This window comes from Pholis gunnellus, assembly GCF_910591455.1.
Source record: "Pholis gunnellus genome assembly, chromosome: 19".
Classification (NCBI taxonomy): domain Eukaryota; kingdom Metazoa; phylum Chordata; class Actinopteri; order Perciformes; family Pholidae; genus Pholis; species Pholis gunnellus.
This window is the reverse complement of record NC_136546.1, coordinates 4,067,831-4,081,174: the sequence shown is the minus strand read 5'-3', so window position 1 is coordinate 4,081,174 and position 13,344 is coordinate 4,067,831. Positions and strand designations below refer to the sequence as shown.

At 46.1% G+C, this 13,344-nt stretch overlaps 1 protein-coding gene across 4 annotated transcripts in view; it reads right to left on the bottom strand.

The window, feature by feature from the left end:
* Positions 1-13,344, bottom strand: part of enah (ENAH actin regulator) — a 107,227-nt gene that overhangs the window by 76,222 nt on the left and 17,661 nt on the right. For 3 of the 4 annotated variants that reach the window (XM_079180093.1, XM_079180096.1, XM_079180097.1), the window contains exon 1: positions 4,837-4,973. The exons of the other annotated variant lie outside the window; for it this stretch is intronic. In XM_079180093.1, the coding sequence (XP_079036219.1) occupies positions 4,837-4,850 (14 nt within the window). In that variant the 5' untranslated portion in view covers positions 4,851-4,973. Of the gene's footprint in view, positions 1-4,836; positions 4,974-13,344 lie in introns of those variants that run through there. 4 annotated transcript variants of the gene reach the window in all.

Sequence of the window (13,344 nt, the reverse complement as noted above, 5' to 3'; positions counted from 1 at the left end):
CCCCCCCCCAAGGGAAACGGGCCCGTGACGGATGAAAGGTCCACGACGAGAGCGGTTTGTCACACTTCAGCTTAAAGCGCGCAGTCAAAGCTGTCTGAGCGCTGTGCACACATCCAGAGCTATTACAATCAATTAGACGGAGAGGAAACGAGGGGGAGGAGGCGGTAAGGGGGGGAAAGCACCTGTAATAAGCTCCTGCCTCTTTTTAGCAGCACAGACGATGCGAGGGAGGAGAGGAGGGAGAGGGGGAGAAGAGGAGACAGAAGGAGAGAGGGAGGGAGGGAGCACTCAGTCATCAGATATTTCCATCGTGATGTCCATTAGAAACGCATAAGGGCTTGATTTGTGCCAAAGCTTGCTACTGGGCACGCTCCATTTAGCCACAGTCACTGTCCAAGTTTTCAACTCGGCTTTGTAACGTCCAACACACAGAAAGGGGCCGCGGCTGGTCAGTGTCGCCTGGGGTTACACCCTCATGGAGAGGTAAATACCTCAAGGAAAGTTAGGAACGCCCCCCCCCCCCGAGGCCTGATGCCATTTCAGGTTGAGTCACCGCAGGGAGCGGTTGGTTCAAATGCCACACAACACGAGATAAGACGGCATTCTGTAAACCAATGGAGGAGAAAGAATCCGAACAATGACATCATGCCAGAGAGCGGGCTGGATTTATGGCTTTTGGCACTGTTTACTTTCTTTACTTCACTCTTAAGTGCACGGATCAAACACCACAGAGCCGTAGATAAACAGAGAAATATTGCAGCGTAACCCGTATTTAATCAGAGACGTTCTCCGCTTATATCAACAGTGTCTTTAAGCACGGAGACCCACTGAGGGGGAGACGATAATCCAGCAGCAACCGGCCCTCCTCTTTAATTAAACTCTACAAAACAGCCTCCTCTTCTTGAAGTGTGTGTGTGTGTGGTGCTGAGGGAGATGACATCATCAGGGCCAGTCAGCAGTCCTCTTTGCCACAGCGGGCAAGAAAACAATGACTGCAGTGGACTGAAGAGAGACAGAGGAGACTGCTGCCCCCCCCCCCCCCCCACACACACACACACTCTATTTCTCAACTCTTCTGATGTTTAGTGACATGAGTCAGAACAGGCGGGACTCTGCCTTCACAATAAAAGCATGCATTTACACTAATTACTTGACTGACTGTACTGGCATGCATGTATGATTGATTATTGTCATTATTCATTCCGGGTTCAAACTCTTTTGCGGTCAACAGCAGGAAGCAGCTCCATTGCCTAAATAGGGTTTCGGGTTTTTTCTTTTTTATGATTTATGGCATTGTAACTGTGTTAAACTGCACAAAATACATGTTTGAGATCCCTCTACTTCTAGCCATGACTGTGCTGTTTCCATAGAGGTGCAGGACTTATATAATGCAGTGAAAATCAAAGCTACAGAGAGAAACATGGGACAGAAGCGGAAAGAAACCCACCCCAAGACTGCTGGGGTTCAGAGGGTTGAAACCCATGTTTAATGCATACCGGCTGTCTGAATATACGATGACTCTGATTAGAATCAGAATTTTCTCTGATATCCCGTGATGCTGCGTTTCCTGCCCAGTTGGCCGAGTCTGAGCCAGCAGAGTCCTGGAAGACGTACTGGACTGACTGTGAGGCCGACTCATTCTACCGAGCAGACAGAATGTAGCCTCATTAATCACACAACATGCAGGATGGTAAAATAACAATATGGCACTAAGAAGTGTGATATCAATGATGTGCAAAAACACTTTGTTTAATAAGATAAAAACAGACTAATAAACTAACAGGAGTCAAATGTCCTCAGATACAGTGAGGCAGACCATGATATTTAAAAAAAATAGTTTCCACCAATAAATGAATCTATTCAGGCCATTACGGTCAAACTGGAGACATCTTGTGATATGACCACTATCTGGTTATGAATAGAGTTGTTTACCGAGTTGACTTCTCGAACTGGGGAATAAAGAAACATCTAATGGACTATAGAGGGCGAAGTCAACTCACAAACCATTACATCAGCAAAATAAACGAAGCAATCCTTTAAAGCTATGTAGCAGCCGTGGTATGTTTTACAGCTTCATTCTGTTTCTGGGTGACCGTAAGAAAGCAGAGATAAGTAGCCAGCCGGTGTATGAACACGACGCCGCGGGTCGGTTTTCCTCCTGTCCTCTGACGATCATATAATATTACCCCGTGAGGCGGACTAACACCGGGACACTAAACAACACCGGGATGATCAGGTGACAGCCGGGTCGCGCCTGAGCTCACACGTTTCGGTCAGAAGCGTCTTTGAGCAGAACAGTGAAGACCCACAAACACAGACGAGGACACGTCTCGTGGGATGGTCTCATAGCTAATGAGTTCCTTATCGAGTGGCAGACAGGTGCACACGAAGACGGCGGATGTGAACAACGGTGCATTTCCCTCTGTGAGCTCAGAGTGTGAGAACAGACACACGGCTTCCTGTTACTGCCTGGATGGCAAAACTGACCAGAGTACAGTGAACAGAAGCCTTTGTCCCTGCAGAACTCCCACAGGACGTTTCCAGGTACACCGAGACGCTCACGGATCATTTTACATGAGAGTGCTGCTTCTATCTTTGCTTTTCTGCAGCTCGACCCTGAAACCAAGGTGCGGAGCAAAAGCGTAACATCTCACGGCTGTCAGATAACCGTGGATCTGCTTCACCGCCTGGCCGCTCTGCTTTTCTTTTACTGTCATCTCTCCATCTGGCATGACATAGTTCCTCCTTAGGTCATCACAACCGCGGGCAAAACAAGACTTCACCTGCCAACTGTGACGTCATCGCGTCAGCTGACAGGTGTGTCGGTGCTGCAGGTGTTTCGCTCAAGGGGGGGCTGGGGGTGGAAAGCATGTTGTCGGCCTGCATTTTACAAGCTGAGACAATGTGCTTCCTGGAGGACTCGAGGTCTAGATAGAAGCACACATATCACACATCGACACCAGCTAGTCCGTCTCTCTTTGGGTCAGACTCCCTCAGCTCGGAGCACAACACTTCTTTTGTTCGTCCTTCCTCTTTTTTTTTGCTTTTCTTTTATTAGCAAGCCTCAAAACATTCAAGTATCAGGCTTCTCATTTTCAGCTGATGCTCAAAACTCAGTGACCCTCTGAACTGCAATGAGAAAGATAATATCAGCTGTAGTTAAAGAGGGGGTCGGGTTTTATAGCATTCTGTAGCTTCACTGCAGTCCCACGATAACACTAACTAACTAACCAATGGATTGTGAGGTAAAATGTTTTAGTCAATGGTTCGGTGTCTTTCAAGAGAGCGATACTTCAGTTTCCTGTTGGAAGGTCAACACTTAAAGAAATATTGAATAATGTAGGTGTATTCTTTGGGTGGGGGTGGTTATAATAATGTGTTGCTGTTCCCGTCCACAGCTGCTTTGTCTTACCGCCAAATGGGGAACTGAATCCATTGTACCGCTCTCTTCAATGACCTACCAGACTCATCGCCACTTCAACCAAACCCATCCTTTCAGTTAGGGATGTTGGCAAATAACCATTAAACCTTTAACCGACAGTACGACATTTTGACCGATTATTGCCATCAGTTTAACAGTTTAAAGTAATATTCAGTAATTTGAATATAGATGGTCCACCTTAAAAGGTCTGTCCACCTTAAGTTATTAACCTCTTTCACTGGAATCAACAGGTAGCTTGTAAGCAAGACATCTATTGGGCCTCCAGTGATGATCTGCTGTGGGTGTGGCCACGAGCAACACCATTATTCTCCATAAGGTGACTATTGAAAGTCATTAATGTTATTAATTACACCTGTGGTAATTATGACACAACACACTGATTAAATGTGACCAAATGAATCTATAAACATAAAATATGAAAATGGGAGTGTAGGTTAACAGCCTGTATGGTGAATACAACAAATCAAGACTATACATGAGATGTTAATCACTGAGAGCGGCACACAGACAGCAGGACAGGAGCTAACTCTGTGTGGTTGACCCGCACCGCTGCTGTTGCCCCATGATCTCATTGTTGCCGGGCGAACTGACTGACAACAGGTGACAAGCGGCCGGATGCCGAGGCGACAACGCAGCTCTGTGAAGGAGGCGACGTGGCACAAAGGACTGGTTCGGCTACGTCCCTCACAGCGGTCGCATCGAGACGTTGAACGTCGCACGAAACCGCAGATGGAGGGCTCACAGGAAGCCCGTCAGTATCCCATGAGGCTGAGGCTGCTGGGAGGTATTTACGCAGCATTTTGTGCTAATTTACATTTCAAGAATGGGACACGTAAGAACAACAAATGGGCAGTGTCTAGATAGAACATGCTGAATTCCTCAAACAGTATGGGCAAGTATTCAATCGCAGAGATATGAAACACCCCCATCCCACACCACAAACACACACTGTTACAATAACCCACAAAGAGCTTTTCTATTCGTTACTAGTCCTCTGTAACGACAGTCCTCTGTAAACACAGCAGCAGCTGGAAAGTGCCCCGTCACCTCCTGAGCTAGAAGCTCCTCTGATTGGACTCCAAGTTTAACTGCGACACGTACAAGCTTCTCGTCCGGCGAGAGAGGCTCCAAATAATGAATGAATAGGTGGACGGCGCTAAGAGCTAAAGCTCGTTCTTCATCTGAGTGGGAAGGGAGGCCAAAGAGTTGAACGGCAGTTCAAATAGATGTGGTAGAAAGGCGGGCTGATCCTCCATCATGAGCCCTGTATTTGAACTGCTAAACCAGCTTCAGAGGTGATATCGCTGATGGTAAAGGGAGGGGAAGTGTTTAACCTGCTGCAAGCTTTAGTCCCCTAAATCCTTCCCAACCAAACCCCCCCTCTGAACACTTACGAGTCTCGGGTCATCTCGGCTGAAAGCGGCACCTCCGCCTAAAAGAGGAACGCGTGGTTTGGAGGCGTTTTCGGTCTGAGTCTTGAGGAGTCCACTTCCTCCACGCACTGAGTGAGCAGCTGCGTGACTGGCCGGCTTCAGTTTGAGGGGAAAGTGAACCGGCGTTTAGACAGACAGTGACAGTGGCTGGTATCACCCCCCCCCCCCCTCTCATGCACCACCCCTGCCCGCCCACGCTCACTCACCTCAATGGAGCCAGAGCTAAATGTGGAGCAGCTGGGAGGGGGGGGTTTAACGGGTCTCTCTGCCCTTTCCAAAAATAGATATTCTGACGTGGTCGCGCCATTGGTCATGGATTATGTGGAGGATGGTTAACGGTTTACTCATTGGGATACAGGTGTTACCATCGGTTACAAAGAAGAAAACATACCTGAACAAATGAAGACTAACATAACTAACAGAGCTTAGGCCCGGACAGTGTTGGGTGGTGATGTTGGTCTAACAAAAGCACACAAGTAGTTGCATTATGGGAAATGTAGTGGCTACTTTGATTTCGACCATTGTTTTTTTAACCTCTATGGAATAATGATGCTATATCTCTACTGCACTGCTGGCCACATCATGTCACAGCACCGAAAAACTATTCAGAGATGCATTGTGTCTTTTAACAATTTGACAAAAAAAAAAAGAATGATTGAAATGTAAATGAATTCGATATTTCATCATGGACAATCTGTATTTTGTGAAGATAGCCTTTCTACACCAGTAGTATTTCATGCCTCATTTTCCAGTCATCAGTCTCACATCAGACACAACCACTGACTGTATGTAAGAAGTAGTCACCATGAGGTCACCCTTTGGTTTGTGGACTGCAGTTTTGAAGCCTTGAGTTCAGCATTTTTGTCCGTCGCCATCTTGGTTTATTTTTGCAACCAGAAGTGACACGAGAGGGTGGAGCTAAATACAACCCGAACGCTGAGTAAGACATTTTTATGAATCCCAAATGTTGCAGATGACTTTCATGAAGTGAAAACACACTGAAAGGGTGAAAGTATGAAGAAGAAAACACTGACAACTCACAGACCAATCAAAGGATGGGCAGCGAGCTGTCAATCACCAGGTAGCTTTTCACTTTTCAGAAGCGGAGGTTGCTGCTCACCGGACGTGTTACAGCTCACGCTGTGACGGAAAGCTCTCTCTTTAGGCTGAAGGCCTCTTCTCTCCCAACTTATGGAAGTGCTGCAGATGATCTGCGGCAGCTGCCTGGCGACAGTCATAGCTTTTTAAAAACAGCAGATTTAGACATTTTGACGGCACTGAACCCGAGGCAACGTGCTCATAAGATAAGCATCTTAAACATCAAGTGTAATTGTTCCCTGGAAGACCAAACAACTCCTTTAATTTGATTCTCCAACAACACTCACGGCGTTTGCTGCCTCATGAATGTCTTTTTGTGTACAACAAGCTGCCCATTCTATCAGGTGGCTGATAACATTTGAAATGGCCGCTTCAACTGAGTGTGAATGCCTTCGAGTGTGTACGAAAGTATGAACACCATTTCTACAATCTATTGCGTTGAGACAATAAGCCCACACAAGAGCACGGGCTCTTGTCGAGGACTTGGGAAGGCCGGTTCAGAACAGGTAGAAAGTGTCTGGCTTCAGGGACGACACACTGTGCTTTGTGTTTGTCTGAAGAATACCGAGACCTTGGCTCCACTGAATTAAAAAGGGTTCCAATGTCTGCATACAGCCTGGCTGCACTCAGCCCACTGGATCAATGGAAGTGCAGGAATAGAGACGCTGGACACAAAGTCCATCACTCAGACACACATGGCCTTGACCCTTATAGAACATGTCAAATGCGACACGGAGGTCAAAGGTCAAGTGTGTCTGGTGTCCGTCGTCAGTCCTGTTTGCCGGTATGACACACTGCTACAGTATGTCGGCTCATAAATATCCCGAGCTGTCTGCAGATTGCTCGGTTTTCCGTCACCGAAGACCCGAATAGATGCAGCAGGTCTTACATCATGGTCTGCTGTGACTACATAATTCCAATTCAGTACGGAGGCTTAAAGGGGACACATCACGCTCATGTTCAGGTTCATACTTGTATTCTGGGCTTCTAGTAGAACATGTTAAATGCTTTAATGTTGAAAAAAACCCCATTATTTTTCTCATACCGTCCATCTGAATATACCTGTAAAAAGTCTGTTTATGAAACGCTCCGTTTTAGCGTCTGTCTCTTTAAGAGCCTTTCTTGTAAAAAAGCCCAGTCTGCTCTGGTTGGCACGGTGACATAAGAAGGGGAGCCACATCTGATTGGTTCGTTGGAATCCCATGTTTTCTGATGTCCCCTTTAAGTGAGAAGAATCCTCCTCACAACCTGCAACACGATGAACACATGACATGACAGCAGAGCCCTGGCCTTGTCCTCACTGTCTATTTCTTGAGTCATTTGCTGTACCAACCTAACCATTTATTGACCACAGTCATAAATTGTAAGACCTTCATCTGATGCATCTCTGGGATGATCCCTGAAGGCTTTCAGGGCCTCACTAAGAGTTTAGAAATGGCACCATCACCTTGAATTGGAAGCTTTTCTAGGAAATCCTTGTCCGACTCAATAATACACTCAATAAGGGGGGGGGGGGGGGGGGTAACTGGTTTGTTTTATCCCTGGTGGCCAAAATCTGATAACTACTGGTCAATACATACGCTAACTACAGAGTACAATGATGAGGCATTTCTATTTCACAATCAAGACGGTGGTAAACAGATCTTCAGCATCCGACTCCCCGATAGATTTCCAGCTAAAAGCGGTAGAACACTTAGAATTATCCACGGCAATAAACCCTCCTCCTTGACTAAACAGAGAAAGAGCCAATGTATCACATCTTTTTAAACTTTCCCACTTCCCCCCCCCCGCTCCTTCCACCCTGCTCTCAAACACACTCTCCATTCATTCATCCCTTTCCCTGCAGCCCATTCTTTAGCTCCCTTACTCCCTCAGTATCTCTTTTTTCCCACTCCATCCGTCCTAAACTCTCCCTCTCTCCTCAGCTCACCTCTCATGCTAATAGGCCATTGATGCGGTCTCTATGGTGATGTACTTTTTCATTCCAGCGGAGAGGAACGGGCCAATGGACTGACAGGATTAGGGAGACGCAGAGTAACCTGTGAAAGATGTGTGTGTGTGTGTGTGTGTGTGTGTGTGGACACATTTCTTTCCATTTTTAAAGCAGGGAGTGAGTATGTGACAATTCGTTGATATACTTATTTAATTTCCTGTAAATTCTTCACAATAAAAGGTCATTTTAAGGCTTTTATTATGAAGCAGCAAAATCATGTTGGGTTTACACGACTCCATAAACAATACAGCTAAAAGTGAAACAGGTACGCAGGACAGATATGGTTGTATGGTTAGAAGTACTGAGCAACCCACTTGGAGGCTGATCGGGCCCACTTCCGTTCATCTCGGGCGCGACTCAGCGGACTAAAACTGGTAATGAGAACACAAGTCAGTGAGAAGGGCCAATAGAAAAGCCTTAACAATTTAATTTAACACACAGCAGCTCAGCTATGCTAGCCTGTCGATAGCCTGTTTTAAAGTCAACTAGCTTAACGCAGAGCTTTAGGAAAACTTGAATCTTTATCAAGTGTTATTAAAATATCAAACACTATTCATGTGTATGGCTAGTGGTGGGCTGATGAGTTGATTCATTGATCAGTCAAACAACGACATATTGCTTTTTGGCAGTTGTGCAAAAATGCCAAGAGCCTTACAGTCCACGGTGCTGTCACAGCCTGACTGGTTAAACCTGCTGAAAGTGTGTGTGTGTGTGTGTTTGTGTGTGAACGTATGCGGGAGTGTGTGTGTACATGAAAAACATAACATCACAGATCCGCCAGCACGGCGACTGCTGACTTGGCAAACGTTTGCGGAGCAGCAAACGTTAGCTGTGTTTGGGAGCGACGCTCCGTTGCTACAATAAGCTCCCTGACTCCCATCCATCAAACTCCAGTGTGGTTTCATGTGGACACACACACACACACACACACACACACACACACACACACAAGAACACAAGAGGGTGAAAGAGGGATGGAAAGGGACTGAATAATCCAAAAAGAAATACTGTCCACAACAACAACAGTAATCCATTTTTCCATGATGTGACAGCATTAGGATTTACTACTGGACCGAACCTTTGCCGTCTCCCGTGAATGAGATGCTAAATCAATTCATTGAGACGTCTTGGCACAGGAACCGCAAACCAAGCGAGGTGGCAGAGGGCCGAACCCGAGCTGGGGCAGGGTCGACTCGAGCGGTGGAAGATAAACCTCGGGGTGATGGTGGCTGCTTGTGAGACGAGAGACGGGGAACAATGAAAGTCCCGGTCATCAAAGTGGAGAGGTGTGAACTGTATGTTTCACCTGGTACACTACATCACTACAGCGTGTCAGCTCTTCTTGTTACACGCAAACAGGCTTTTCAAAACAAACTCCCAACGTAGCTTTACCCGGCTTATATTTTTACGTACGCAACAAAACCACTTGGTTCGGCTTAGGAGAGAGATCGTGGTTGGGGTTAAAATAAGTACGTTTGTTACACAACTGGCATTAGCAAAGTATGAAAGTTACGTAACAAAATGTGGACTTACTCGATTATAATAACGAGGACGGGTTTACATTGGAGTTAGTTGAAAGCCTGCTGCGTCTCAGGCTACATCACCGCTAATACGTTTTCATTTTTAGAAAACTAATAAGACCCAATCGACTAGCGAGCATGGTGTCTGCGTCACCGCTTTCAAAGGCCTTCCGTTTCTGCCCGTCCAGACTTAAACGCAACCCCGACGTTTTTGGCGTAAGCAGCATTTTCAAACGTCTCTGTTTTAGGGGTTCTAAAACGCCAGAGTCATGTGGACGCTAGGCCGCGAGCGACGTAGCAAAACCAAAAAAGGTACCGGTGTGGATGTAGCCTCTCAGGCCGAAGGGTGCCTCGGTATCAGACGGCGATGCTGGCCGAGTGTCTGTATTTGACGAGTTGTTTGAAAGCTGTATGAAAGCTAAAAAATAAATAAACCTACTTTGGATGAAAAGACACCGTATGCATGCAACGAGCGGAAACTGCATGTTTCCAGTGAACGTGGACATGTATTTCCAGGTAATCAGGTTAATGCATGCACCATGGAAAACTACAGCTTCTTCCACGAGACTATTCCAGTCCCACCAGTTTATCTATGCTCAGTGTACAGTAAGCACTGGTCTGACTATGCAACTGAGGCTCACAAAGCTTATTTGAATGCACATGTGGTCTCATGCCGATGAGATCTCTCTCACCAAACCCTATTATTCCCTTTGTTAAATCAGAATGAGCAGCATTCATAAGAAGTAGTTTGAGCTGCTCGCTATCTTCTTCCTCTCTCTCTTTCTCCCCGTTTCTCTTTGAGACACAAAAGCCGTCTCCTGCTAGATAACAGAAGCCTTCATTATGTTCTTCCTGAAGTAATCCTCAGCGTTAACGCTTCTGCTGACAGCTGACTTCAGACACACACGAGTAGCAATTTTCTACAATAACGCCACCGCTGAATATCAATATGTTTTTAGTCAGTGATGTGCAGGAGAATGCTGAGCTTCTGGTGGCGTGAGGGTCACTTCCAGTGACGCACTCATGTCAGATAGCATGATGTCATTTCCTTTCCATCCTGTCTGTGTACAGCGATGAAAACACAACACCACCTGCTGATGTGTGTGGGGGGGGTTTGTTTAACAGTAATAAATAAAGTTATCTATATTGTTTATAAGCGAGCATCAATCCAACGCGGTTTAAGTCCTAATTCTACTGCATTTCACGTCGTAAATGGTCACAATCCTAAATTGTAGCACAGTAGTGTTTGTAGTATATGCCAGAATAAAACCAACTGAATATGAAGAAAAAGAAAGTTGGAAAGGAGTCCGTGACTTACAGGCTTACTGTGGTCCGGTACATGTAGTAATTTGCTGAACAGCATATCCTCATTAACGGTTATCGCGATGACTTGCAAAAAGTTATTCTATTTTTCACGAGCTTTTCTATGAATCCAGCAACACGAGCGACCGCGCAAGCCCCAACAAAGTTTAGACAACCACACGACTAAACAAAGGTTTAGGAAATGTAAGATTAGTCAAATAAGTCACCCAGAAGTCAACGTTCACTTCTGGGTTTCAAACAGGACAAAGACTATGGTCTGCTGGGTGAAAGTCTGTCGTTTTTAGACCCAACCGTCCACCTCCATACGCTGTGTCGCTCTTCATACGATGTCAACCCTCCCGGCTCATGAATACATACTGTAGAAACGTGCTTATAGATAAGAACAGTGTATGAAAACAGTGTGGGCTGGATGCTGGGGTCAGAATAAAGGTCTTTCATATAGATATCTCTGAATATTTAGGCTCAGCGCCGCGAATTTCCTGCCGATGAATGCGATCAGCTGTTGAGATATTTAAGTGCGGGCGAAAGCAGAGGACCGCCTGATGGCGTGGTACTCAGCTCACAGGTGCACACTGAATAAAAGTCATCACCACTTCTAGATCGTCACTTTGATGGATGGAAGGGCAAAGCACAAGAATGTTAAATTAGGAGTGCGCTCCCCTGCTGGGATTGTCTGAGTCTTGATCCTGGACTAGCTGTCAGGGACTCAGCAGCTTAGTCCCAGCAGGATGTTGAGCTCCAGACCTGCTGCTGTGAGAAAGTAAAGACGGAGAGGACGAGAGAACGACTGCAGAAGGCGGAGCGGTGGCGGAGAAGCAGTAGGGAAGCGGTTTCACAATTGACATGTCGGGCGTTTAGCCGACAGCAAACAGTCAGCGGTGCACACCTGCATTAATCATCTGGTTAGTCCTTTTTATTATAGCTGACTGGTGTGTAACGTTCCTTTCAGTCACGCTTTACAACGATTAGAGAAGGTGCTTCACAAAACACTATTATTGATAATAACCATGAGAGAATGCCGCACCGTTATGAACAAGGAATTATCCTCAGGCCTACAACTCAAGTCACACGCTGGAGAAAATCTCTCATTATTTTCTAATAAAACAATGTTGCTTATATTGCAGGCGTCTTGTTTTCTCCTGATGAATAAATAAAAACAGACATGTTTTCTGTGGTTCACGGTGGTGTGATTGGGTCCAGATGAGATGAAATGCCTTGGGGGGGGGGGGGGGGGGGGTCATTAAAGTTACTGGCAGGCTGTAAGGGGTCGTGTCCACCAAAAGCGTTGTTTTTCCTGAGGCCAGTGCATTTGTGTTTGCAATGGGAGCGCCGCATATTTACACTATGCGTCTCTGCTGCACCGAGTGCTGGACGAATTTGCGTTTTTCTTTTCTGGCAGCAGAGAGTTGATACATGTTCAACTTTTGGTAAAACTTTTTACCCAGCGGTCCAATCACAGTGGAGGAGGGGGGGGGGGGGGGCAAAAAGCCCACCGCAAAGACCTGAATTGCGTTGTATAATGAGTGTGTTGAGTATGGATTTGAGTGTGCTGCACCTCAACAGCACTCCTAATCGCTCCCAGCTGGGCGTCTGCAGAAGAGAGCGTGGCGTTTAGAAGCGCTGGGAAAAGACGCTTCTGTGGACACGGCCCTTAAAGGGTACGAGTCTATGAGTATAAGGGCCCAGCATGGGAGGAGACAATGAGAAGAATAAAGTTGAAATGTTGAGGATAAAGTCGGAATGTTGAGAATAAACGTTGAACTTTAGAGAATAAATTGAAAGCGCGTGACTTTATTCTCGAAATACAAAATAAAATAAAAAGCGTAGGACCTCACGGCTCAAACAACAAGACGCAACAACTACTGGACCTCCATCTGCCACCGCAGTGGAACAACCCAAGAACGGAACTTTGGGCTCACATGAAGCTTCACGAGACAAACAAACTAATTCCTTTGACTGTTCCTCTCCTCTTCCTCTTCCTCCTCCTCATCAGATTCCAGTGAATTATTGAGGTCCACCACAGCAGTGACTAGCTGCAAGGTAATGCAGCAGCTAACGAAGCGCACATCAAAGTGCTCAGAGGAAACGTTTGGCTTTGGCATCTCATTTTTTAAAGAATGCTTTCTTTTTCTTTCTTTTTTTTTTTTTACAGTATGGGATTACGGTTACATAAGTACATGGCTGACAAAATAAAAGCCCTTTTTAGGGGCTGAAAGCTGCATGTTACGTACCCTGGTGAGGATATACTGGTGTAAGTCTTGGCAAACAGCAGATAAGAGTGAAAGTGCAGTCTGTGTTTGTGAGATTTACTCGCCGAGTAAAGACAACAGAGTTTCAGCCGAAGCGTCGGCAGAAGAAACAAACAGCTCGACCTCCTTCCCGCCTGGCTTTCCCTTCGCTTTGCATTTACTCAATTACTGAAAATATTTGTGGAAGTCAAAGCGTGCAGCCTCCCATCCCTCCCTCCTGTATTATAAAACCCATCACTCATCACTGCCTCCCTCCTGAGCCACAAACACTGTTTCTGATGGTGTT